The following is a 27,268-nucleotide window of genomic DNA, read 5'->3' on the forward strand; positions in this document are numbered from 1 at the left end:
AAATTTTATTTCAAAATTAATATTACAAAACTTAAATTTATTCACACTTAAAATTATTTTTTTGTTTTATTTTTCTCAAATCAATTAAAATTTAATCTCAGTACTTTTAATTAATTATCATAAATTAATTCTATCTTTTTTTAATTTTTAAATTTCTTTTTTTTTCTTCCTTTTTTAAAACACCAGAAAACAAAAAATAAAAAAACGCTTTCCAAAATTTAGTTCCTGAAGAGGTTTTCAAGACATAAAAAATCAGTTTAAAATTCTACTCTCGTCGCCCTTTTGAAAATAATAATGTTAAACTCGTGAAATATTATTTCCAAATAATGAAATTCCACAACATTTGCAAAACGTGATTTTTATGACATACAAATTAAATTAAGTTGATTAGCAAATGAACAAATATTAATTTGAATGAGTTAATTATTAGTGGAGGATGGGGAGGTACATTGAACTGCTGTGAATTATTACCAAATAGATATTATTTTTAATTTAAAATACCAAAATAACACCTATGCCAGCACACAACACGCAAACACCAACCAGAGTAAAATAATAACGTGTTTGTCATGGTAGGTGTTAAAATTAGATCATTTGACATTAAGAATATTAAAATTTTAGTTTAGCTTCTAATATATGTAATAAATAGTAGTCTATCCATTCTCTCCATTTTACAATTTATTATTATGAGAATGTTAACGTAGTACTCTCTTTAATTCCATTATATTTATATTCAAATCTAAAATAATTAATTTTATTAATTAAAACAAAAAATGCAAACCATTTTTTTACGAATTTTATTAATTAAAATGTAGTTATTTAATTTTTAATTTTTTTGTGTGAAACAAATAAATTATCACTTAGTGTAAGATCCTAGAAAATGACGTTTTAAAAATGATAATGATTTAAAAATAGTGAGACTCGATTATTTTAATATTAACAGATTTTAGTATAAATAGAATCGTTATAAACGAGTTTCATTATTTTAAAACACACAATCTTTTCAGAAATCACTTTTCTAGAGTTCTATAACTTCTCTCTAGAGGTTTTGTCTCTCTGGTCGTCTGATTGAAGAACCGAGACCGTAGGATTGATCCTCTCGGCGAGCTCTTCAAATTGGACTGATCAGTTTCTCCATTCACGTAACTTGAGTTTTCGCTATCTTTTTAGTCTTTTTTTGTTTTCTGTTACATGCGAGCTCTCTTTCACTTACATGCGATGTTTTAATCATCAGTATGAGTCTTTATTGATCAATGATCATAATGGTAGGTCCTGATCGTTCTTATGATGTTTCTATGTGTAGATAGAGCATCTTGTGGAGTTAGATACGTTTTGGTGTTCTTTGAACGGTTTGGGTCTGCAGAGTCGGTTTGTTAGGTAAGGGAAGCCGATAATTGACTTTATTTAAAGAGTTCAATGAATATAATTGAGTGTAGTTAGAATTGACTGCTTGATTTGCTGTGAATTGTGAACTAGTTGATGCTTTATATAAGTGGAATTGTGAATGCATTGTATGAGTTGAGGTTGAATTGGAAAATGAACACTTGAATCATGATACTAATTGGTATCATCTCACTTTGCTTGAAAACCATTTTGAAAACTATACAACACTACCATGGAGGTACCAATTTGGGTCATGAAATCATATATGTTGTTTTTTGGTGTAAGGCTGAGCCTTGAAAAATGCGAGAGGATCAGCGTTGAGCGCCAGCCCAGCGGTGCCTAGCATTGAAAAATGCAAGAAGAATGAGGCTGAGCGCCAGCCGAGCGGTGCCCCAGCTGCAGGTCTGGAACGAAATTTTAATGCTGAGGCTGAGCGTTGGAATCTGAGGTTGAGCGTTGAACTGTCAGATTTCATGTGTTTGTTGTTTTGATGTGTTTCATTGCATTAACTGATCTGAAATGGATTATTTTGACTGTCTTGGTATGCTTTGAATATGGATCTGTTGTATGTGAATTATGGAGGAATTTCGTGGAGAAATTCTAAGTGTGGATGAGGTAGGGTATGCAAAGACATAAGGACTCAGTTTTTGTTGGTATCCTGACGCTCCAATAACCATTAAGGCTCATATAGAGTATAATGGGTTATGTCGTGAGGAATAGCAGGAGGTCTTAGCCACTGGACTCGATCAAGTCTTTGGCGCGAAGGAGACTTACCTGGTGTGATGATTGGGTGATAACCCCTTGAGGCCAAACTCTGCAGAGTTTGGGAATCAGAATCATACACGGTGCAAGCCACCAAGAGGTCCGATGTTAATTGCATATATCTGAATAATTGAGTATAGAGTTGAATGGCGTTTGAGTATTGAAATGTTCATGTGTGAATTTGTGATAATTGTTGTTATTATGCTCTTACTTTAATGTAACCTTCTTTAAATCATTATTAGCTTACCCTTGCTTTCTATGTTTCTGTCTCGTGTTGTATGTTTCCTTTTGCGATGATCACCTTAATGGTGGGTGCAGATGTGGTTGCAATGTTAGAGACACTTCTAGAGGATGAGGAACCATCATTTAGGTGGGAGCTTTAGTGGTGGTTAGTTTAGTGTAAGTGTATAAGTGATATATTTTTATAGTCATATCTTTTGTAAGACTGTATTAATATATTGTGTACACTGAATTACCTGTTTTGAAACTATGATGAAACTCCCTATTTGTATTAGTCTTAAGCTGCTAAAAATTAGGATGTTACACTTAGAGTGTATGATATTTATAGACAATTTTTTCTTTAAATAAAATAAAATTATATTAATAATTATTAACGTTGAAATTTATTTAATATTATAGTTAATTATAATCTTTTACAAAATTCAATATTTATTAATTACATTTTAAATTGTGTCCTTAAAATATAAAATTCATTAAAATGATATAAATTTATATAGTTCTATCTTACTATAGTAAACATAGACTCACTTTTTTTTTTATATGATATTTTCTATGTTAATTTAAGTTTTTTTTACGCTTAATTATATTTTAATTTTAATAATATTAAAATGAAAAAAAAACGTTTGAAAAGAAAAAAAAAGACATATAACAACAACGTTAAAATTACTTTATTACTTAGCTACATTTTATCTCTTTTTATTTTGTATCAAATAAATTATCAATAACAATATAATATATTTGAGTATTTTTATTTTATAAATAAAGTAAAACTATATTAATAATTATTAAAATTAAAATTAATTTAATATTACAATCGATTATAAACTTTTATAAAATTTAATATTTATTACTTATTGTTAAGTATTGACTTATTATTAACTTTATATTCACAATTTGCAACTTCACTATTACCACTAAAATCCTTATACATATTATAAATACTTAATGTAATTTTTTTACATTCGGCCTAATTAATTTGTAGATTAAACAAAATTGACTCATTTTTATTTCTTAATTGTACATTATTTAATGAATTGAGTAAATAATTATGGTATAAATTAATGTTATAAAAGTTTCATTATATCTTCAGTAACTCATCTTTGCAAATTGAATGCAAGTTTAGAAAATTAAAGTACATTAAATGTGTGAACGGTTTTCTCACTGTAAATTTAAACTAAATGCACGTACGAGCTCTCATAATAATATCATATTAATATATTAATTGATTATTTATTATTTATTATTTATTGACTAAAAAAATAAACAAAATAGTTTTGATAAAAAAAAATAAAATAACACGGAATAGAAGATTTAAAAGGTGGCTTAGAAGAAGAAAAGAAAGAAATTTGTGAAAAGTTGTCTTTTGTTAGAAAAAGAAAAAGAAAAACTAACACTCTTCTTTGTTTCGTCAATTGTGAGGTAAAATAAAGTAAGAGAAAGAGACAGAGAGATTGACACACCTGGTTTCAATTTCGGGTGAAAGAGTGAGAGAAAGTTGCAATGGCGAAAAAGGCAGTGTTGATAGGAATCAACTACCCGGGCACCAAGGCGGAGCTGAGAGGCTGCATAAACGACGTGTGGCGGATGCACCGGTGCCTCGTCAAGCGTTACGGCTTCTCCGAAGATGACATCACCGTCTTGATCGACACTGACAAATCGTACAGGGAGCCGACGGGGAAGAACATCCGATCGGCGTTGACTTCACTGATCCGATCAGCGAAGGCGGGAGACGTGTTGTTCGTGCACTACAGCGGACACGGAACGCGCCTTCCTGCGGAAACGGGAGAGGATGATGACACTGGATATGATGAATGCATTGTTCCTTCTGATATGAACCTCATCACCGGTTGGTTACCGTTTCCGTTTTTGCATGTTTTGACTTTTTGCTTTTCAAACGTTTTCTAAAACATTCTCATCCCGTACAAAAATAAATAAATCTTTCTCTATATATAATCTATTAAATTTTGAAAGTTATTTTCCAAACCAGTTAACTCTGCTGCAAGATAGTTTTTCATTCTCTTATTTGTTTCCATTTTGTTTGATCTCTCTAACTTTCGTTTGAAAAAATGAGTGAAATTGTTCTTCTATTATTTTTACTTTATTTTCTTTATTCATCTTGTTATTTTTCCTTTGTTTTTAATCAAACATTTTTTATTTCTATGTTATTTTTCACAGATTTTCATATTTTTGTTTAGTTTCATCATTTCTACTTCCCTAAAAGAGATTGTTTGCGTATTCATAAAGAAACAATCACTGCAACAACAAAAACTATTAATTTATCTTTTAAAGCATGCTTTGCAACTTAGACATTATTACGGTCTTTTTGTTTGATTGAATGGATCCATTCAAATTTTAATTTTGATATCCCTGTTTTTTATGAGATGAAGAGATCAGGAAAGAATACGCGTGAAATACACTTAACATTTAGGGAACAATTATCGTAGAAAATAGTGCAGAATGATGATGATATTATCACTTTGTAACGGGCTTGGAGTTTTTCAGAAACGAGTCAAAATTTAGACTGTGTTGGTCGGTTTCAAGTAAAAATGAATAACTAGATATATTAAGTATTTGTGTTCACTGTAACAGTTTTCCGGTAAGTAATAAAGTTTTTGTGTGCATTAAACAGATGATGATTTCAGGGAATTTGTTGAGGGGGTCCCTAGAGATTGTAAGCTCACAATAGTATCAGATTCCTGTCACAGTGGTGGCCTAATTGACGGAGCTAAGGAGCAGATAGGAAATAGTACGAAGAGAGATGGGCAACATTCTGGTTCTGGCTTTGGTTTGTCCAGTTTTCTACGTCGTACTGCGGAGGATGCCATTGAGTCTCGTGGAATTCATATTCCTTCAGCATTGCGACATCATAGACACAAGCATGATGATGAAGCTGATGATAGGGACATTGAACTTCCACATGAGCAGTATGGCCATGTGAAGAATAGGTCATTGCCACTTTCTACTGTCATAGAGATACTGAAGCAGAAAACTGGAAAAAGTGATATCGATGTTGGGAAATTGAGACTTTCACTTTACGATATTTTTGGGGAAGATGCTAGCCCTAAAGTAAAGAAGTTCATGAAGGTTATATTGAACAAACTCCAACACGGGGATGGTGGAAGTGAGAAACACGGTGGAATCTTGGGGTTGGTGGGTAGCCTTGCCCAAGAGTTTCTCAAGCAAAAGCTTGATGCTGATGATAATGGATATGCAAAACCTGCCATGGAAACAAAGGTGGACAGTAAATATGAAGCGTATGCAGGATCAACAAAGCCTCGTCTTCCGGACGGTGGAATTCTGTTGAGCGGTTGTCAGACTGATCAGACCTCTGCAGATGCAAGTCCTGCTGGTAATGCTGCCGATGCTTATGGAGCTTTCAGCAATGCAATACAGGCTATAATTGAGGAGAGACGCGGTGCAGTAACAAATCAGGAACTCGTTTTGAAGGCAAGAGAGAAGCTGAAGAGAGGAGGATTCACACAACGACCAGGACTTTACTGCAGTGATCACCATGTTGATGGTTCTTTCGTGTGCTGATAAGTTCTCATCTAGTGCAGAAAAATAGAATAATTTGTGATTGGTATGGCATGCTTGTGTATTGGTATGTTTGGGACAATCAATGTTGCTCAAAAGGAATATTTACTTCAACTATGATTTCAGTAATCATTCGGGATATCTGATACAAACTAGTTCAGATTGACTGGACTATATGTGATACAACCTAGCTATCTACTGTTTCGCTTTTTCAGTAAATCATCTTTACAAATATACAAAATCGAATTACATCCCTAAATGGGTGACAAAATAATACTAAAAATGAGACTGCACAATTGTGTTGCGGGCCGAAGAGATTGAGTCCTTCCCCTCAAAAAAATTCTGCGTCAATGTAGAGCCTTTTCCAAAAAAAATAATTGCTTGTCGACATTTGAAGAAACCAAATATCAGTGGTAGCGCAAGCAACTGCCAAAAGGTGGTACCGAAATTCAAACTTCGCAAAAAAAAAGTCGAGCACATCCTACTGTCACATGTCTGTCAATCATCAATTTCTTGAACCCATGCTAAATCTGTAAATGTTCAGAAAATATTAGGTTAGATTCTTCATCAAATCGATAAGGGAATGCAAGATCAAAATAGAGAGAAAATTCATCTATTATTTAATCTTTGCTACACTAATTTATACTTCTCAAGGATCAGTACCACAGAGCCTGCAAACCGAATGACTTTTGTTGAAATAACATCTAAATCAGTCAATTTCACCTAAACTTAGATCCCATGATTTAGGTCTCGATGTATGACTTTTCACGTTAAATCCAAGATACCTAAATTGTATGCCTTGTCATAGAATGATCTCTCATTTTCACCAATTCATTTTCAGCACATCTTTGCTAACTTCTGTTCATTGTACTTGATCATGCATAATTGAAAAATAGTTGATTCCAAAGATCTCTCAACAAAACTATACCATCTACATGAAATACACGTTGGGATACTAATATTTTCATAATGTTTAGCAAGTAAATCCAAAACCAACGTAAAACAGGTAAGTGCCCTCGGTTCACCCTTGATCACTATAACATGCAATGGGCATAGAAAGGAGGTTAACTTTTTTTCAAACTATATGAATGAGTCCAAGCAAAAAAATAAACGGTATCCATCATGAAAAATCTTCAATCTTAAACTCAGTCCAAAATTGTACCGAAGTCTAAAAAATCACTTACCAAGTACATTTACAAACAATTATATACATTTTCCACCTTCTATGTAAGTAAATCATGAGTGCATATTCGGAAATGTGGATGTGTTTTAGAGAGAGAACCTTGAAGCACAGTTTCCACTGCTGCATTAGGAACAAGAAGCCCAACAATACGTTGGGTGTCCACAGTAGTTTCAATGCGTACAACGCGTAACCTCCTATGGCTTAGACGGGCCTGTACAGATTTTGCTCTGCAGTTTAGTTTTCTTGAAATAGAAATATATTTTAAGCAATTTATGAAAGTACTATCAATCAAAATATATCTTATATCAACAATGCGACAGTAAAGTCCCACAGAAAAACATTTAGTGGAAGAAATAAATTCTAACGAACCTCGAAGGTTAATGTACACTCGACAGGATTTCTGTGAATAATACTATAATAAATCATATCAACTGATATCATAATCCAACAAAATCTGCTAGATATTTTACACTGCAAACCCCATCATTATAAAATTCAACTCCAATCACCAGTTTAATTAATAGGCTTTTTTCAATAAAATGTTTAGTGCTTGGCAACTTCTATGCTGCAGAAGTACCTGTTTTGAAAGGGCCTTTTCTACGGCTCCCCACACAGGAAGGATGAGGCCACCCAAGACATTCACTTCCTGTAGTCTTCTACCAACTGTACAAAAGTTGCCAATCTTACAATTGGGACCGTGCATACACTGCCAGTAAATATAAGAATTTGCATGAGACAACGAGTCAACAATAGTATACATTTTTTGCTCTTCCAACTAAATGTTTTAGAAGGTTATACATGATACATTTAACCTATTGAGTGCAACGCCAGTTCAGAATACATGACAAGTTGATCTAAAGAGGGCAGTACAAAGCACAAAGTTCTTGGAGCATTTGTTTATGGATGTTTATTATGTCCCCTTGTCTTTTTCTTTTGTGACTTTACTTCTAAACTTATGAGTAAAGAAATAGACAGTTAAAGAGGAACGATATCTTATAAATTCATACCATCATTGTTCGTAACAAATCAATAAAACGTTGTTTATTTTTGTTCAAATAAAACTGGCATCTGCTTAAACAGTCACAAGCTGTCCTCGACTATTTTTTGTCAAGCCTCAAGATTCCAATCACATCCATTTTTTCCCAACAGGGAAAAGTAACGAAAAGTAACTTAAAGAAGTATACCTGTTTGGATGAAACTTCATATTCCTCTTCCCAACCAGACTGAGCCTTCTCTAAAGACGAAATTTTTCTATATTTACTTTTTAATTCAGACAGAGGCATCTCCCTATATATTTGAGAAATAGGGGTTAAAATACAACTAAACTGAACAAATCAACAAGGCCTGATTACTGGGAAACACATACCTGTTTGATTCTCCGACAGGAGGTCGAACTATTTTATACATACCCGAAGCAGAACTGGAACAAAATGAAAGGAAATACTGACAAAATCAGATCATTAAGAACAACGACCACAAAAACATTAATACTTTTTGATGTCTTGCTGTATGAATATATTTTTTCTATTAATAAGTTCCTGCTGTCTTTTCTTTTTTAATGAAAAAAGATTTTAAGCCACAACCAAGCTACTAAAATAAATAGTAAAAGAGAACTTTATCAGAGAAACTATTTTCGTATTACCATGAATGATGTTGATTTTTCTCCAGAGTTTATCTTTCCCCTATCGATTCTATAATGAGCTCAATAGGTTATTTGACCAGTTCTCTGCATTGACTATCCAATGTAGACATTCCATGTAAAAGTGTTTATAGTCAATTAACGCAAACATTCACTGTAAGAACAGTATTGAAGGGGATGCCAATATTTGGGAAATACCAAAAATTGAGACATCTAATCTTGTAATCATTTGGCTAAATCACTGAGGGTTAAGAATCTTTCTCTCAAACATTGAAAAACACCAAGGTTTTGTTGTGACCATGAATAACTCCACACACTAATAATGTTTAACCATTGTCAAAGCGAGAAACTAATTCATAGGATCATCTGATTCTACAACTTGCCAGATTTCATCTTAAAAACTTAGACAAATATATATTTATGTTGCATTCCAAGAATTAAGGTAGGTGATGTGGGAGATCCTAACAAACACTGCCTCCGCATATATCTATCAAACAAGGCGAGCCTACTAGAATGACAATCACCAAGATGAGTTGCAGGTTTTGGTTCAATGTCAAATTTCATTTTAAACCCAATTTGCATTCAGTTAAGTAACCCAATAGATATACGAGTTGCACTCCAAGAATTAAAGCAATTGCTAAAACAAGCTATAGTTTCTGATACCTTGTCAGATTTCATCTTAAAATCAATTGAAATGAATTGATGTTGCCCAACAGTTGTATAAGCCACACTCCAAAACTTGGAATAAGTGATGTGGGACTTCTAAACACAGTTTTCATATGGATTTCGATCTCATTTTTTTGGAACATGATGCAATTTTCGAGGGAGACTATGAAAATGGTGGTGGAATCAAAGATCTTCATTAGACCAGGATCCAAGCACCCAAGTTCTTTTTAGCAAACCTAACCTCATTTCTCATCCCAATGTTGATCTATGCGCTTAATCTCTCATGCAGATCCAAGCCTTTATTTTCTATTGCTCTCAATTAGAGATAGTGAGTTGTTCTCTATTTCACACCCCCAGTACATTATCAATTTCCCAAAACCTCAACCCACACCTACATTCGTCATCAATCTTTGTTGCAGGATGGATGGATGGATGTTAATGTGCAACTATTTCCTGCCAGTCTTGCCACACACGCACATAACATTTAGGCCTAGAAAATAGCTTGTACTGTGAAGATCTTCCCCCACTTATATACTCTTTCCAAGATGTGTTTCTGACCAACACGAGACTTAGGCCTTTTGCCACAAGACTTGTACTGTGAAGATCTTCCCCCGCTTATATACTCTTTCCAAGATGTGTTTCTGACCAACACGGGACCTAGGTCTTTTCCCACAAGAGACCTTCGTGTGTGGATAATATGATAGGTGATCTTGGATATATTCTTATAACATCTTAACATTTAGATTTTCCCATTACACACCTCTTCCTTTTTAGCTGGGCGCCAGTTTTATGTGGTCTAAAAAAATACATTTTATATTAGGATAAAGTTAGCTTGAGGCTTGAGTTTAGGTTTGATGCCTAAGTTAAACATTTTTTATTCATTTAAATTAAGTTATTAAAAATTGTTGTTATTTGAAGGTTAATCTTTTTATGTTGATCTCTCTCTCTCCCTGCATGTATGTGTGCGGTGTATAGGTAAAAGTCTCTAAATTTTGACAATATTGCCATCAACCACTACAGCATGGTCTCAAATCATCAGAGTAAGGTGACCAGTCAACTCATAACACAACCAACAACACATTGTTGGAGAAACTACTGCTAATATACATGTCAACGCATATCAAAGGGCAAGTAAAAACTATCTTGAATATCATGTTGCATTAAAGAAGCTCCTAGTTCAGATAGGGAAACAATGATTGTTATATGTAAACTTGATTGCATTAAAGAAACAAGATTGTCAAACTTGATAGTTTATGTAAACTCGTGAAAACTTTGTAAACTCAGATCGTAAACTCAAATTTACTTTAGATAAAAAAATATTAAAATATCTATAAATAACATAATAATTTATTGTTATATGCTATAAATAACTTTTTACATTTTCTTATTGAAATATTATTATTACTGTTAGTTTACCAGATTATATATTTGTAAATATTTTTTATATTTTTCTAATATTATTATTCTTTTATAATAATTTTAATTAATGATATGATATATTATGTTTTATATAAAACAAGTTGTACTTGAGGCCCAAAAGGCCAACATAGAAACACAAGGAGACCCCTTAAAACTTCATCTCTAACGAAACACTACCCCTTACCAGCGTGACACCAACGCACCATAGGAACGCTAAGAAGATAGAGCATACTACCAGCACAGACAATGGCACACCACCATGCAGAGACAATGAGGCAAACAAGCTGAGAAGAAAATGAGGGCGCAACAAACGACCAAAATGGAACAACATTGGAGCAACAATTGAGTGACATGCAACGAGAGTGATAGGATGGAGAGCACAGACAACCAATAACATGCGACAACAAACATGGAACCTTAATTGCAAGCAACAATGGAGGAGAAGAACAAATCAAGTTGAGTTTAGTGTATTTAACAAGGAAATGATAATCTATGGGAGGGGTAGAAAAACAGGTCAGCCTGGTTCGTTTTGGCCTGTCCCATTATTGGCCTACCAAATTCAAGTCGGACCGGGCCAGCCCACATGGAGAAAATGGGTTGAAAAGTTAAACCCATGCCGCAACTGGGCGGGCTGACCCACCAATTTTCAATTTTTTTTTCTACAGTTTCGTTTGGCCCAGTTTTCAATCTTCCAATTTTATATCAACCCTACCATGCGTTCTTTAAGGCAAAACAAAAGTAAACAAAGGGAAGAAATAGAGTAACGAAGGTTTCAAAATTGAAAATAGAGAAAGTAGAAGACTTTAAATAACATAGAGAAAAAGGAAAAGGAGAAAAAAAAACTAGATCCTGCACGAGATGAGCGAGAAATAGGCGTCTTCTTGTCTCTGTCTTTTCTCCTTGTTGGTCGTGGTGGTTTTCCTACAACAATTCCCGTTCCTCCTTTTCTCGCCATTGTTTTTTGTACCTCCACACACAGTTAAAATGGAAGAAACAAGCAAACGAGCGAAAATAAAGAATGCATGTGAAGCTATGCCAAAAGACAAGAAAGAATTTGGATACTTCATTGATAGGAATATTCGTAGCACTGAGATACGTGTGGGTGAGAGAGGAGAGAGAGTTGAAGGTGAAAGAGGAGAAAATACAATCTCATTTTAATTATTCACAAGCAGGCGGGCTGATCCGCCCTGTGCCACTTGTAGCCTAGCGGGTTGGAAGGCTAGGCGAGCCGAGCTACTTTAGGTTGGTGGGATAAAAAATCTAACCTGACCCACTTCATGGCAGTCAAGCTGGTCCGTTGGCCCAATCCACTTTGGACTCGCCAACTTGGTTGCTTGATCACAACTTTGACCGAGTTCAAATGAGTCTATCGAGCCTACTCCAAAAACAAGTTTGCTTCCGAGTCAACTCGGAAACTGAGTGTGTGAATGCAAATCTGGACGATTCTATGAGTTGAATCACGAGTTTGATAACCATGGAAAGAAATTTTAAAAGACTGGAAAAATGTTAAGGCCGGCTAAATCTGCCTCTTTAAGTTTCCATGAATGTGAACATGAAACAATCTCAGAAGTAAAATACTGTGCAACCTTAACAAATATTGGAACATCAAATTAAATAAAAACTAAAATTAAATTTAGAATCCTAGATAACAAAAACTAAAATATACCTTTCAAATGCTAAAATGAAATGGCGTCTTCCCAACCACTCCCTCTTGGACTCGTAGAAGCCATCATTGGCTGAACCAAGCCCATCCCTCTGCTTTTCATTCAGCATTGTATTTGCCAACTAACACGTAAATATTAAATTAGAAGTCAGAAAAAGCATAAAAAACACCATTATTCAGGTCATGTAGAAAAGAACATGTACCTCCCATGTGATCCCACGATCTAAGATGAATGTAAACAAAACTGTTGAGGCCCCAGTCAATTGATCAACATGAACGGTCTGAACGGAAGTGAAAAAGTTTCCCATCAATATTAGCTTTATAATAAAGTTAATAAAGTTAATATAGACAATTGTAAAAAGAGGTCAAGCAGAAACTAACCTTTGGAGTCCCTTGTAATTCAATTACATTAGCTTTCAAGTCAACAATGCCGGAATCAAGGTTACCTTCAATGCGAGCATTCCGAACAAGAAGATCCAAGATACTAACAAATAACTCAAATAACCTGTTACAGTATTATTTATTATATTCAATCTAATACCAAAACTTATAAGCATCAAGCAATTTAATTCACAAAAAACAGACCCATTCTGAATATCAGGAGGTAGTCCCAAAATCCTGTTGAGGAACCGCCCAACTTCATGCATATCCGAATCAATAATGCGACCAGATAATCTTCCAAGATCTTTACCATTACCTACAAATATAGAAAGCATGTATTTAACTGTGGTAATGTTACAAAACTTTTACAGACAAACAAATTTAATTATTACCAAACCACCCAAACTAACTTCTAGAATAGAGCAATGAATGAATTACCAAGGACTGTGTCCCTTACTATTCCAACAGATACAAGAGCAGCTTTTGCTTGCACAATAAAATCATGAACTGTATCTGGTTTGTCAGATGAACATCCCGGAGGTACCACAGGCAGAGAATCCTGAAAAAAATTCGTCAGTGATGTATTTGACCATTCTTTTTCTTTTACACATTTCTATGTATATATTCCCTATTTTCAATAAAAAATATGAAACCTGCTCCATTATTCCTTTGTACATAATCATCAGAGCCCTTTTTCCATAGGCACTATCATAATTATAAGCACTTAATGAAGGTCCAGCCCTGCAAACAAAAAATGTCAGGAATAACAGCCAAAATGTTCATCCATGCAGCTCATGTTAAAAAGAAAACTGATAAATTGAACATGCCTGCGGTCACCCTGAGTCAAAGCACCAAGAGATTCTAATCTTTTGGCAACAATTGATGCAAATCTTCGTTCTCCACCAAGATTTGTGAAGAGTATCCTGTACAAAATTTATGGTAATAGAGATTAGGTTAAACTGGTGTGGTGTGACAACTGGAGAGAGCATCAACGAAACTTAGGACTGCAACTATTTTAAGATCTGATCAGGTCTAAAGTGTCTCAATCCTAACTTTTTAAATGTTATCAGGTGTCATGATAATAGTCAACTAATTCAAACCAACTATACAATTGTTTGCTCAGAAGAAAGGCAGCAAGTTTATGTCCATGAAACACTTCCATTTGAGGAAAGATATTGGCACAATAATGTAGTTTGGCTAGGCAATTACACTGATGTTCAGAGAAGTAAATTGCACATGATAGTTTACACAGTCCTGGTATACACAAATATGGAAGCCAGATCCTCCCCAAAATAAGCTATAGCATCACTTCTAATAATATATATCCACTTCCTAACTGCATTTCCTAATCTTTCTTTTCTCTTCTCCAAAAAAGACTCAAACAAGGTCATTTTCCTCAAGCCTCAGTTCTACGTTAAATATCTCTAGCATATTTGAATACATAGAGTGGAAACAATTAATGAGTCTGACTACTGGAGATCATAAATTCTTGAAGAAAGAACAGAATAAACATCTTGTCCATACAGTTGGAAAATAAAGAAATAGTGAGTTTATTCAAGATAATATGTAACTTATAAAATGCCATTTTAATTCATCCTATTTCATTATATTTGGGATGTTATGTGGTTCCAAAGGATGAACTCAACAGTTCCAATAAGATTTCCTTCTTGAACCAATATGAAAGCAATCAAACAAATAGATTGCAGATGTTAATCAGTAGTGCTCAATGACCTGTATTCTGGTGCGGAAGCTTGATTTGATCGATGCGTTCTTCCAAACTGTTGAATTGCACGGTCAGCACTCCATGGAAGTTCCAGGGTTAAATGAACCCTTCTTTTCTGTTGGGAAAAGGTTAGAGAGAACAGAATGAGAAACGAATGACAGCAACTTATGCACAGAATACATATTCAAAGTTCAGTATACTATAAATTTCCAAGCATAATGGTTTCTATCAAAGAAATTTACACACCTGATTTGCAGCTCGTCTATCAGCCTGCAATGAAACACCAGCAGATCCTGCCTCAGAGATAATAGCAACCAACTTTTTACCATCCATAAAGAGCTGCTTTTCATGCATATTAACCATTTCCATGGTCACATCTTTTCTAAAGAGGTATACACAGAAATTAGTAATCTATAATGTAGTGTTGCATGATAATTAGGTAGGCAAACAACAACTCACGTATTACGAGCCTGATAAGTTACACCCTTGCCCGTAGCAGCCCTCACAAGCATGCCTCTCCTTCCTGTCATTTCTGCAACTTTGTCAGGTCCTCCTAGCTGCATATTAGATGACAATAATAGTAGCCAGGAAAGAGTCAGCTGATTCAAAAGAAGAAAAACATTAAGGAAAAGGATAGAAAAGATGACATTCTAACAAGGCCACTGAGGAAAAACTAGAACCTATGAACCTTCACACGATTCGTATCGCAGAGGAGTTGACTTGTATCATATCGTACGATTCGTATCGTGAATCATACGATACTTACTACAATGATTTAAACAGTTATGTTCTGTTGTTCACATATTGAAAAGTGTCCTTCAAAGCAAGAATGTAAGTCGAGTAATGATCACTACCTGATCAACAATATCATCCAAAGGATTATTTGGAAGATCCAAAGACCGAATTATCTCTGATATTTTTGTCTTGCGTTCCAAGGCTGCATCATACCTGAAATAATGTAAGAACACGTTCATCAATTAACACTTCCCTGATTTCTTATATTCATTTTTCTACCACATAATTTTGGTTAACAGAAGATATTGTATCTCATAGAACCAGTTTCTTTACTAATCAGTTATTTGACTTGAAATGATAATTTTTCACCATACAAACATGACCCCAAGAATTCTACCTCTTTTGAAGTTCAGCTATGTAGGCCTGTCTTGCTAGGAGATATTCATCTGTTTTTTCCTTACACAAATGGCATGACCACTCTTCAGGAACTACATCACCAATTGGTGGCATCAAGCATGTGGAATGGACTAGTTTACCGCAGCAAGAACATTGTAGCAATTTTTTCCTTTCCTGCAGGCAAATCAAGTGATTACTGAATCTCCAGTATTGAAACAAATCAAACCACTTAAAAGCAAGAAAATCACCTCCTCAGTAGTACAAATTTCACATATTTGAAACTCATCATCAGAGTCAGTAGACTCAACACCAGAGTCAGCTGCACCAAACCAGAGGAATCATTATAAAAATGCATACAAGCAACCAAGCGAATTTAAAATGTCTTCAGAAATCATTAAATGTCTAACATTTGATTTTTAAAAACGGATATCATGAGAATAAAAAAATTGTATTAATCACAATGGTAACTTTAACACACCATAGCCAATGAAGTGAATCAAATGAATAAAAACATAACAAATAAATAAAATAATCATGTGTCAATGACACTGATTCAATGTCGAACAAGAGAAAAACAAAATAAAATATGGTTACATGATACAGTGGTCAGTGCACTTCGAGGCAGAAAAAACTCTTATCATCATCTATCATGCAAACATTCAAGTACTGTCTGCCATGGTAGTTGAATCGCGTATCGGAGAGCCTATGTTTCGTATCATGGATGTAAGATTCATAAACATTTAAAAAACGTAACATATAAGACATCAATCATGTAAAAATGTAAGTAACAATAACTATTACATTAAAAAAGAGTGGTTATATAGTAACAAATTAACGTAATATTATAATGGTTGGATTGGGTTAGGTTGTATGACCCAACACCTTTGTTAAATGAAAAAAAAAATTATATATATATAGGTTGATAAATATTTGACCCAAAAAAGATTATTTTTTGGGTGCAGTGACGGTTTCCATAGCCACCTTTTTTTCTTTTGGGTGCAGTAGTAATTTTAGAGGGTAAATGGGCTAAAATAAAACCCACTAAAAACCCTAGAGTTATTTGTCTTTACTCATGAATGCACAAAAGGCTAGGTCTTGCCACCGGCAGTGACGCCCTGAGAGTTGCCGCCACAAGTAACCACCGAGAGAGGTGTCGCTATCGTGAGGTTTGTCAGCTTCTTCTCCCTCATCGCTGGGAGGGATTGCACCACAAGGCAGCAATAGGCGTAGTCATGAAAGTTGCTGCAACAAGAGTAGTCCCCATGAGAGGTGCCACGGTGAGTATATCTCTGCCCGTGGATGCTACAATTCAAGCTACGGTTCGGAGCGAATCATTTGATTCAAAAATCAAATCATACAATACGAACATGATACGGCAACAAAAATGATTTATGGAGCAATTCGTATCCCGGAGGTGGAGAATCATATCGTCTATTTGTATCGTGAATTGTATGATACTTACTACTGTGTTGTCTGCAAACAATTTGTCACAGAACTAGTGTTTAATGCAATCAAAGTTTCAAGGAGTAATTGGAAAATTGGGACTGGTATATGATTAAAACCATTCTCGCAATTATTCAGTTTCTCATATATATTCTACAAGTTTCCTTTGCGTTGGTTGAGCAAATTGCAAAGTCCAAGGGCCTTATGGTTTAAGAAAGTGTTCTCTGCTTTCAATAATAATACTAATTTCAAAAGGGACCCCTTATTTTCACTTACGGAGGCACAAGAGAAACAAGGACAAGTGTATTTCATCAGAATTTGTTTCTAAGAGACTCACTTTCAGATTCTTCATCACTTTCAGCATCACTAGGAGGTTGCCACTTGGCTACTTTTCTGACCCTGCCTTTTACTGAAACACCAGGAGTTGCAGAGTGCCTCTTCCTTTGGAGTTCTTTTACCCCATCTTCTCCTATTACAGAAGAACGATTAAATTCACAATATATAAATAAATGAGAATCATCTAGAAAAACAAGTCTAAAACCTGGGAGAAGTTCAGGTTTTTCTGGTAAAGGGTAATTTTCTTCCACAAATTTAAGCAGCAATTCTCGAGGTCCAGAAACAAAGTCATCAAGTTCAGAACCCTATCCAAATAATAAACCATGTTAGAAACTGAAATGCAATGAACAGAGTATTCAAATACACACATATTTTGTCACAGCTTCCTCTGTCCTAGCTTCTCCGGTGCTCTGAAGACCAATGACTACACATTTTTCTTGAGCTAATGCTTCCTTCGCTAGTCTAAGAGCAGCAGGGACTTTAGCAGACATACATAGGTGCCTAAAGAAACGCTACAGCATTACAGGGAAAACGAACAGACAAAAGGGTATATGAATATTAGTGAACACAAGAATCCAAATACAGATTGAATCTACCACATCAACTTCAATACCTGATGGCTTGCCCAGTATAAGCGCCATAGTTGACTAGAATTAGGTTTATCATTTAGGAAGGCACTGGCTGACAGCAATTCTACTCGTAATTCAGCCCAAAATTCTGCTGCCTTTTTATATATTTCCTGAGGTTATTATGCAAAATAAGATCATAAGACAAAAATATGGAATTCAAGGGATAAATAAATGCGTCCAGAGATAATATTGATAACTGTACACGTTATAATTATATGAAAAGAAAGTTGAACAATCTACAGCCAGGAGACATTTCTAGTTTCTTACAACTTCAATTCCTTCTTATTATCATACTTAAGATAAGAAAAAGGAATTGCAACGCACCAAAGAGAAAGATAAAGTACATTCCTGATTTGGCATGCTTAAATAAAAATCATATCTGAAAAGACACATGCATACCCGACTGTATAACGTCAGCATTGATTGATACAAATAAATATGTTTGACTTTGACAAGCACAAACCAAATGAAACCCAGACCAATTGTCAGAAAAAAGAAACGGGTAATTATTTTAAACAATGTGACATAACTAACAAACAACCTTCTGAAACTGATTGATGGAATTCCCTTTCTTTTCTCTTATGCTCTACTGATTATTATTTTCAGATGCCAGTCAGTATTTTACCAGATAATTTTCATTGTTTCTTCAGTAAAGAAATTACAAATTCCATAAATAATGGCAAATAAATTTTCTGTACCATCATTTTCTCTTCTAAAGGTGCTTCAATTACTTCAAACTCTGCACCTTCATAGCTAAGCGTCCGACATAAATACATACCCCTACAACAAGAGAAATGAAGAAAAACAATTTATCTCTCATAAGCATATATTTTCAATAAGGTATGTTGGTCATGAAATTATTATAACCTTGCTTTCATGTCCATGGCAACTAATTCAAGAGCTCCAACACCCCCTCTGTCCAAAGCACCTGGATGTATAACTTCAAATTGTTAAATTCACAGACTTAGGAGATGGGGACATCAAGGACAAGAAACACGAGTAGAAAGCAGAGATATAACAAATTCTTTTAACTTCCTATACTATGTAGTTGCAGGAAGATTAAATCAAAACAATCATAAAATATTAGTTATCTATCATAAATGCTTACCAATCATGAAATATTATTCATAAACTATTGTAAAGTAACAATATTGGCGAAAAAAAAAAAGGTCATCAAACAAATAGAAGAATGTATATCAGAATAAAGACATCATCAATTAGACAAACATAATATACCTCCAAAATGGGCAGCAGCAAGTATTTGAAAGGGAAAAAACGGACCATGAGTGGATTTATCGAAAACATTATTTGAGCAAAAGAAATAGAAAAGCATGTTCGAAAGAAGAAAAAAATGAAGATTACCAGTTAAATTGTATTTAAAAAAATACGAAAATAATAGATAAGAAACTACCTAAAAATTCACGAAAATCTAAGAAGGACGTCCCATCTCCCCAAAGACCAAGCCGAACCATATAACCCAGGTTGCGAGGTTCAGAAGCTCCAGTTGCTGAGCAATAAACAACACGAGCTTCAGGCAGTCGGTCCTGTGAAATTAAACAGCAATAACTCAGATACCACATCCTGTGTCCACTATTTCAATGCTAAATAAATATTGCAAAGTAATAATTTCACTTTAACATACATTAATGCAGATAAGGTAGGAGAGATCAACGTGAGAGGGGGTAGATGGCATAAGCAGACATACCCTCTTAGAAAAAGCACTTTAAACATAATTCAACCTCATAAAATTGAATAACATAGAAAGGTTTGAACCCACTAATATATTATAATTTGGTCATATATCCAGTCAATATGGAATCTCCAACAAATCAGAATCACTATTACAAGGACATTTGTCAAGCTTCATAGATGGTACAATCAGATACACAGAATGATTGGACTTTCAGCAACATAAGGTACCCAGGAGTAGACTAAGTTCATAAATTAGGATCAGATTCTCTAGAATTGTGTCACTACTCATAAATTTCATTATATACTGTTATATAAGCACCCGGACCAGAAAAACAACTGTTCACTTAAACCTTCACACTTATCCAAAAGCCAGAACTGAAGTGTTTGCATAACCAATTTCAAATAATTGTTTCAACCCATTTAAAATTAAAAAAATATATATAGTAAAAAAAAAGTCATATTTGCCATCTAGAAAGAAAAAAAAAATGACCCCATGAAACTGCATTTTGGATAGTAGGCCTTAAGGTGTTATTTTGTATCAATTCAATGCCTCCTTCCATATTTGCTCTTCTTGCAGTAGTGGCACTGCACCACTTCTCTCCGACAAGTTTCAAATACAGCACAACACAAGCTTCACAACTTTGAGAATTCATTATGAATGGTTGTATGAACCTATCAACATCTCATCCAATTGTTCATATCCCTATTGCATTCAGCCACAAGCAAGACAATTTGGATTTGGAACCTTACTTTAATGGTTGAGTTGTTAGCAACACATCAGAGAAACATGACAAGGATTTGAGCATATCATGTATAATGGCTGTTTACTTCTATCAACTCACACCAATAGACCATTAAAAATTGAATTTTCAATTAAATCATGACAGACTTCCATGAGTTAGGCGAGAACAAAAATGACACCATATTATTTATTGTGAAGTTTCTTTTATGCTGAGGGATGAAAGAGGAAAAAATTTTCCAAATCTCTAAAACATTGCTTTACACCTGTATAACCTAAATGGCTATTGGAATTGCCATTTGTGGTAAGAATGATAAGTATTACAAGTTGTAGCAAACTCGCATGCATGGCTATGAGATTTGCGATTTATAGCAAGGGTCATCCATATTATAATTTGTAGCATAATGGTATGAAAATCCAATTAAAAAGGCCCTTCACCCAATTCCATGTAAGTTTATTTCACATGAATATGTTTCTTTTCCGCCACTAGCTTTAAACTATTTTATTTAAAATAAATAAATTTTAGAATCTTCATTCTATCGCTGTACTTATGCTACAAGTTGCATCTACTAAGCATATTAAACAAGACCATTGTTATCTTTCTTTCTGCTTAGATATCACTTATCTTATACACTTCGCATTTATATTCACTGTATTAAAAATATTCCCAAAAACACTACATATGAAAATAACAAAGAACAAGGAATATATATTTAAAAACAATAAAAAGATTATATCTGCACTCAACATAAGTTCACAAATGAAAACAAGACAAACAATATAGAAACTCTTGGCCACTACTTCAAAAGATTGAAATGAAGAACAACCTGGATATCAAGCACCGCCTCTCCAGTTCGGGTTGGTTGACTGCCAGCTTCAGGGACCAAATTTTTTGCTTTATGACACTACAATAGACCATTTAAACCTTAGTAACAAAATGGTGGAGGAATAAAATTAAATCCAAGAAACACTTGAAATAACAATTAACAACTATCAAATTAAACAATCATTGGATGCTAGTTGACACTGGAAAATATTTCCATACCTCGTCAAAAATTATAAGACCGTCAAACCCTGGTCCACACCACTGTACAAGCTGCTGGAGACGAGTACGACCTTTCTCAGAAGAGGCTATGAGACTATTGTACGTCGAGAAAACAACTCCCTCCCTGATCCCAACAGACTTTGAATCAAGCTTAGAATAAGGCAGTTTGTTCAAAGCATGCACTGGATAGAGGGAAAACAAAAGGAAGATATTTAAATTTGTAACAATTCTGTGATATAGATACAACAATAACAATTAATTTTAAAACTAAAGACTTTAACACAGTTACACAAACACCTGAAATGGACTACAAAAGAAAATTTACCCCAGGATGATAACAAAACAGCAGAAAACTTTCATTTTTTGGATAAAAAGAAAAATAAAGGTAAGAGTGTGCACAAGAGGAGGTTAATAACAAATTTGACTCCCAAAATAGAGGAGGATAAGCAAAATTCCATTTAACAGGACCAAAATTAAAGGAATCACTGTATAATAACAGTGTTAATCTAATTGAAAATCACTGGCCATGAACCACCAACCTACACATATCCAAAATCTCAATTCTGTGAGATATTGGGCAAAACTACTACCCCAAGAAATACCCACACCTCACATATCCCAGAACTGAAAACAAAAGTTTAAAAATATGTATTAAAATATCCATAATGAGAATTACTTTTGCAAACATTATGTATTTAACATAACAAGCAAACCGGCTAATCAAAACATAAGTAATAAATACAACCTTGTCTGTATAAAGTTTTCTAGGAAAATACCTTCAACACATGTTGCACCCACATCATCCAAGTCTCTTCTAGCATCAAACTTCAAGTCTGAACCAACAGAAATCCACCTGTGTAAGATCATTGGAAATGTGACAAAAAGCATCAAAACAACAAAACTTCGAGAGCATCTTAGTTTTCAATAACACAACCATAATTTCATGTGGATGCCATGACCCAAACTTACAAAGCTTTCCTCCTTCCATGATGCCAGTTCTCCCAAATTAGCCCTGCAATTGTTCGACCTTTACCAACACCCGCTCCATCTCCAACAAAGAATCCTGCCCTAGCACCATTTGGGAGATGTTGAAGGTGTCTCTGTCATAAAAACCAACATCATACACAGGAAAGGCAAAGCAAAACATAACCATATATTGTCAATTATATCATAGAAGAAACCTGACAAGCATAGACCAATGTCTCAATTTGCAAGCAAGATAAAGTCTTTGAACTCTCCAAATCATCTCTAATTTTTGGATCATAAGTTGGCTCAGGCGGCTGCACTGCAGACAAGGAAGATGTCTCCACAACAGGATCTGGGTGTGGAGGTCCAATAGATACTTTTGGTGGTCGCTGCACAAGGAGGCATCTTAATACTACTAAAATGTGCTAGCATAACATGAAATAACAACTGAAATAATAATCCGCAAAAACAAAGTTCTAGCAAACAATGCTTTCAAAAGGAGACAATTATAGTAACTCACATAGTCTGTAAATGTTTCTCCAACCATGCCACCTTCGTCCTCATCTCGCTCCACTTCAACAGCAACCTGATTTAATTGAATACATGATATTAAAAAAAAATATTGATATAAAGACAATAAAATGTACAAATAACATATTTTGAAACAACGAACTTTCATAAAAAGTAAAAAGAGACAAAATTTAAATTAATAAAAGGAAACGTCACAAGGACAACTGGAGAAATAAACAAATATCAACAGAGGTAGGGGACAGTCCATTTTTTTTTCCGGGGGGAATAATGCATGATCACAAATTGATTTTCCTTTTCAAAAACAAAAACACAAAAGATCCTAAATATGAAATAAATACACATATGCAGTATACATACATGCAAAAGAATCAGGAACCCTCTAAAGTCCTAAGTACACATTAAAAATAGAGGTAACAAAAAAAAAAACAGAAATAAAATTGACTCAAAAGAGCAATCAAGCCCCTAGGTAGGCATAACCTATATAGATAAATCATGAGCAGAATAATTTTAGCAATAAACTTCTTCCCAAGATTTTGTTGGACAAGCTTGTCTTCCTGATCCTAGCCTCATATTTCTCATTGGTAGATCCCAGCTTGTAATGAAAAATAGCAGGCACAAGGTTTGGAGTGTCTACAACAGGAGGAACAAGAAATAACAGATAGGAATCTGCTTTCGATTAAGGAAATTAATACTTATTACTGTTTTTGTATTTAATATTAAATATTACTGTTTTGTATTTAATATTAAATTGAAAGATAGGAATGTGTTATCCATTAAAGCTGGTATCTTTTACTGTTTCGTTTTTAGAATAGGATTATCTAGGAAATTGATAGCAGCAAGGCTTATCTGGAAAGCTGTTAAGGAGTAGTATGTAAAAGAGATGCAAGAGTCTGTCAGGGATCACGCTTAATTATTCTCTAAGGAAATCATTAGGAGCTTATGCTTTGTGGAGCAGGGTAGCAGATCTCTACCCGTAATTCTTTTATTTCAATAAATTAGTTAGTTATATTGCTGAAACTCAATCACTTCCTGACTCCATTGAATGTTTCTATATCATACTTGCAAATGACTGGCAGGCTATGCTCAAATTTACTTGTTTCTTTCACCATTCAATTTGGTCCCTCCTTCCATCTCAAATCTCACATGAGATGACTGAACATAAGATCTCAATGCATTCTTCACATTGCACAAGATACTTAGGGTCAGCTTACTTGAACAGGTGAAATTTGGGAAGGCAAAAAACAAAGAGGATAGAGTGAAATTGTTTTCAAAGAAATGGTAAAAAGTCAGTGCATTTTATTTTCCAGCCCCTATTTCCGTTACACCAAAAAAGAATAAAGTTATTTCACTCCAAATTTTCCACATGCCCACTTTCCACCAACTCAACAAAGGTCTGAATGGAGGGATTTACATAAAAGGGAAGGATGGTGATAAGCACCTAATTAGATGGTTAAATTCTTGTTTCAAATTTATTTAAAAAAATGGATGGTTGAATGCTCACATAATAATCCATCATTCCATTCCACGTTTAAAATACATGAAACATCCACAAATATAAGTTCAGTTCCTCACTCACCAAGGCACTAACACTAAACACCTTCACCATAAAATAATGACAAGATTATGTGCATGAGATGAAGCAGAGAGGCAATAAATCCAACAGCATAGAACCACATAAGTAGTACCTTAACAAGTAAATCCATTCCCAGCAGCAGTAATTCCCACTTCCCTAATTAGCAAACCACTCCCCCCCCCCCCCCCTCTCAAGAAATAGAATAACCCATCCTTCTTATTATTATCATCTTTACTTTATCAACCATAAAGCATATTGTACATCCAGTTTCTTAATTCGTCCTAACATCTTCACCTTATCAACTATAAATGACATTCTTCTTCCTTTTTGAAATGTGAATTCATTCTTGCTACAACTTTACCTCATCAACCAACAATAAAGCACATTCCACTTCCTTTTCATAATGCCAGCTCATCTTCATCCTTGTAGCTAAACCACCATATCAACTACCATCACTCCTCACTGTATGTCCTCCACATCAACCATGAAATGCTACACCCACTTGACTAACTACCAAGCACATTCTACTACCATTATATAATAATCCAATAAGCAACACTTACCATGTCAAGTTTTCAGCCATAGAAAAACTTACTGTACATCCTCCATATTAATCAAGACAAACTGAAGTACACATAGAATCACATACTCCTTTTCAGAATCCTCATTCTTCCCTATTGGCAGCATATTAATATCAACCACCCTAAAATTCACACCCTATCAAATATCCTCCATATCAATCAAGATGAAATAAAGTATACACAGAATCCCATTATCATGCAAAAACAAATCAAGGCTTCCGCTTAATCATCGTCATTGTTCCTTACTAACATCTTCACATTAGCAACCATTCATCGTACTCATATTCTGCTATCTTATTTCTTCATCCTCATTAGAACATTATAATATCAACTGCAATCACAATCCTAGTTCATATTGTAGGTCCCCTATAGCAACCAGGACAAACTGAAGTGTGCATTGAAATCACACTGTAACCTAAAATAACACTACAAAGTATCATTATAAACAACAGACTTTCTATATTATGTGTGCCCAATAATAAAGGCAAACTAAAGTACACATAGAAATCCAAATGTAACCTAAAATTACACTACACACAAGCATTATAACATCAACCACCTTCACAATCACATTTAATATTGTGTGTCCCAATATAAATCATCGAAAAATGAAGTACACATAAAAATCCAAATGTAAACTAAAATCACCCTAACCACTGACATTATAACATCAACCACAATCACAATCACATTTTATATTGCACGTCTTCTGGTGTATTTGTTTGTCTCAACGGATACCAACTTATACAAGTAAGAAACAAAATTTTGCTTTTACGTTTGGCCTGATGAAATGTGTGTTGACCGACTAAAGCTTTCCAAACATGCTCCTCGGCATCAATGAAGACAAACAAAAGCATTTGTCAACCATCAAGCACACTTAATCTTCTACTTCCTTGTTTCTTCATCCTCATTGGAAGCATTATAGTATCCACAATCACACTCTGTATAGTATCACACTTTATATACCATATCCTGAATATCAACCAGAACGAACTAAACTACACACAAACCCTACCGTAAGAATCACACTACACAGTAAACCAATGGCACCATTTCCGTTCGCCACTTCTCAATCACCGAAATCGTCGATAACCAGAAAAGAAGCAACAGAAAGGAGGCAAACCTCGTTAACTTCTTCCGGCGGAGGAGCGGCGGGGAAGAACTGTTTCACCTTGGAGACATCGACGGCTAGGTCAACGTTGCACTGAGGGCAAGCGAAGCGCGCGAGGCCGTGAGGAACGTTGAGGATGGCTTTACAAGAAGCGCAGGGAAGCTGGATCTTAGTGGGATCAATGCCGTGTGCAGGCGCGTGCGGAGGCTGCGACGGCGGAGCGGACGTCGGAGGCACCGGTGTAAGCGCATTTGGTGCGGCGGCGCGCTCCCTAGGCATGAGCTCCGGCGGAAGCATCTGCGGCATTCGGCAGGTAGGGCAGGCGAACTCCGTGAGGCCAGGCGCGACTGTGAGGATCATTCGGCAGCCGGCGCAGCGGACGCGGACGCTCTCGGTCTGCTGAGGTGGCGGCGGAGTTGTCGGTGGCGGTGGCGCCAGCGGCGGAGGAGGAGGCGGAGGCGCTGATGGTTGTGTCATTTGGGAGGAGAGAGCGCGAAAGGGTTTTTCCTTTTGGGAAATTGCGTTTGGCGGGCACGAAGGTTTTTCTTTTCTCTATTTTCTTCCTCTCTTCTCTCTTCTGCCTTTGTTTGATTTTGAGATGGTGTAGTTGTTGTTGTTGTTGGCGTGTGAGAGAAGCCCAAAAGAATTTCTTATTGTCGAAGTTGGGAAATGGATATTGGGGACTGTGGCTTTTACGGAAGTTGGGCTCACTTCTGTTGAGCTTGCAAATCCCCACGTGCCACTCACGTGATACAGCTTCGTAGTTTTCTTTTTAATTTATTTGCATCATTTAATTTTATTTCATTTTCCTTTTATTAAAAAGCCTAATTTCTCATACTAAGATTTATTAGAGATCACCCCAAAGAGTATCAAATTTAAATTCATATTTCAAATTTAT

The 27,268-nt window shown here is 35.0% G+C and overlaps 2 protein-coding genes across 4 annotated transcripts; one reads left to right on the forward strand and one right to left on the reverse strand.

Moving 5' to 3' along the window:
* The first annotated feature begins 3,742 nt into the window (after positions 1–3,742).
* LOC114170591 (metacaspase-5-like) lies at positions 3,743–6,086 on the forward strand. Its single transcript, XM_028056101.1, has 2 exons — positions 3,743–4,231; positions 5,015–6,086. Exons 1-2 carry the CDS (start codon positions 3,886–3,888, stop codon positions 5,920–5,922), a joined length of 1,254 nt encoding a protein of 417 aa, XP_027911902.1. The 5' UTR covers positions 3,743–3,885; the 3' UTR covers positions 5,923–6,086.
* On the reverse strand, positions 6,008–27,023 carry LOC114170590 (protein FORGETTER 1). 3 transcript variants are annotated; one of them, XM_028056098.1, is made up of 32 exons: positions 26,383–27,021; positions 23,095–23,160; positions 22,790–22,963; positions 22,578–22,708; positions 22,385–22,461; positions 21,609–21,790; positions 21,391–21,468; positions 19,544–19,676; positions 19,000–19,060; positions 18,831–18,912; positions 18,117–18,242; positions 17,872–18,015; positions 17,709–17,808; positions 17,505–17,636; positions 15,973–16,043; positions 15,726–15,898; positions 15,448–15,541; positions 15,053–15,150; positions 14,840–14,975; positions 14,602–14,708; positions 13,698–13,793; positions 13,524–13,611; positions 13,309–13,429; positions 13,075–13,186; positions 12,871–12,994; positions 12,693–12,770; positions 12,493–12,611; positions 8,469–8,522; positions 8,287–8,389; positions 7,680–7,808; positions 7,202–7,313; positions 6,008–6,449 (listed from the first exon to the last, which is right to left on the reverse strand). In XM_028056098.1, exons 1-32 carry the CDS (start codon positions 26,845–26,847, stop codon positions 6,418–6,420), a joined length of 3,798 nt encoding a protein of 1,265 aa, XP_027911899.1. In that variant the 5' UTR covers positions 26,848–27,021; the 3' UTR covers positions 6,008–6,417. The 3 variants fall into 3 exon arrangements, 2 of the variants coding, with proteins under 2 accessions (XP_027911899.1, XP_027911901.1); XM_028056100.1 differs by having other exon boundaries at positions 22,795–22,963; positions 26,383–26,557; XR_003601103.1 differs by lacking the exons at positions 6,008–6,449; positions 7,202–7,313; positions 7,680–7,808; positions 8,287–8,389 and having other exon boundaries at positions 8,468–8,522; positions 13,328–13,429; positions 26,383–27,023.
* Positions 27,024–27,268: the final 245 nt, after the last annotated feature.

The sequence above is a fragment of the Vigna unguiculata genome, chromosome 11, assembly GCF_004118075.2.
Source record: "Vigna unguiculata cultivar IT97K-499-35 chromosome 11, ASM411807v1, whole genome shotgun sequence".
Classification (NCBI taxonomy): domain Eukaryota; kingdom Viridiplantae; phylum Streptophyta; class Magnoliopsida; order Fabales; family Fabaceae; genus Vigna; species Vigna unguiculata.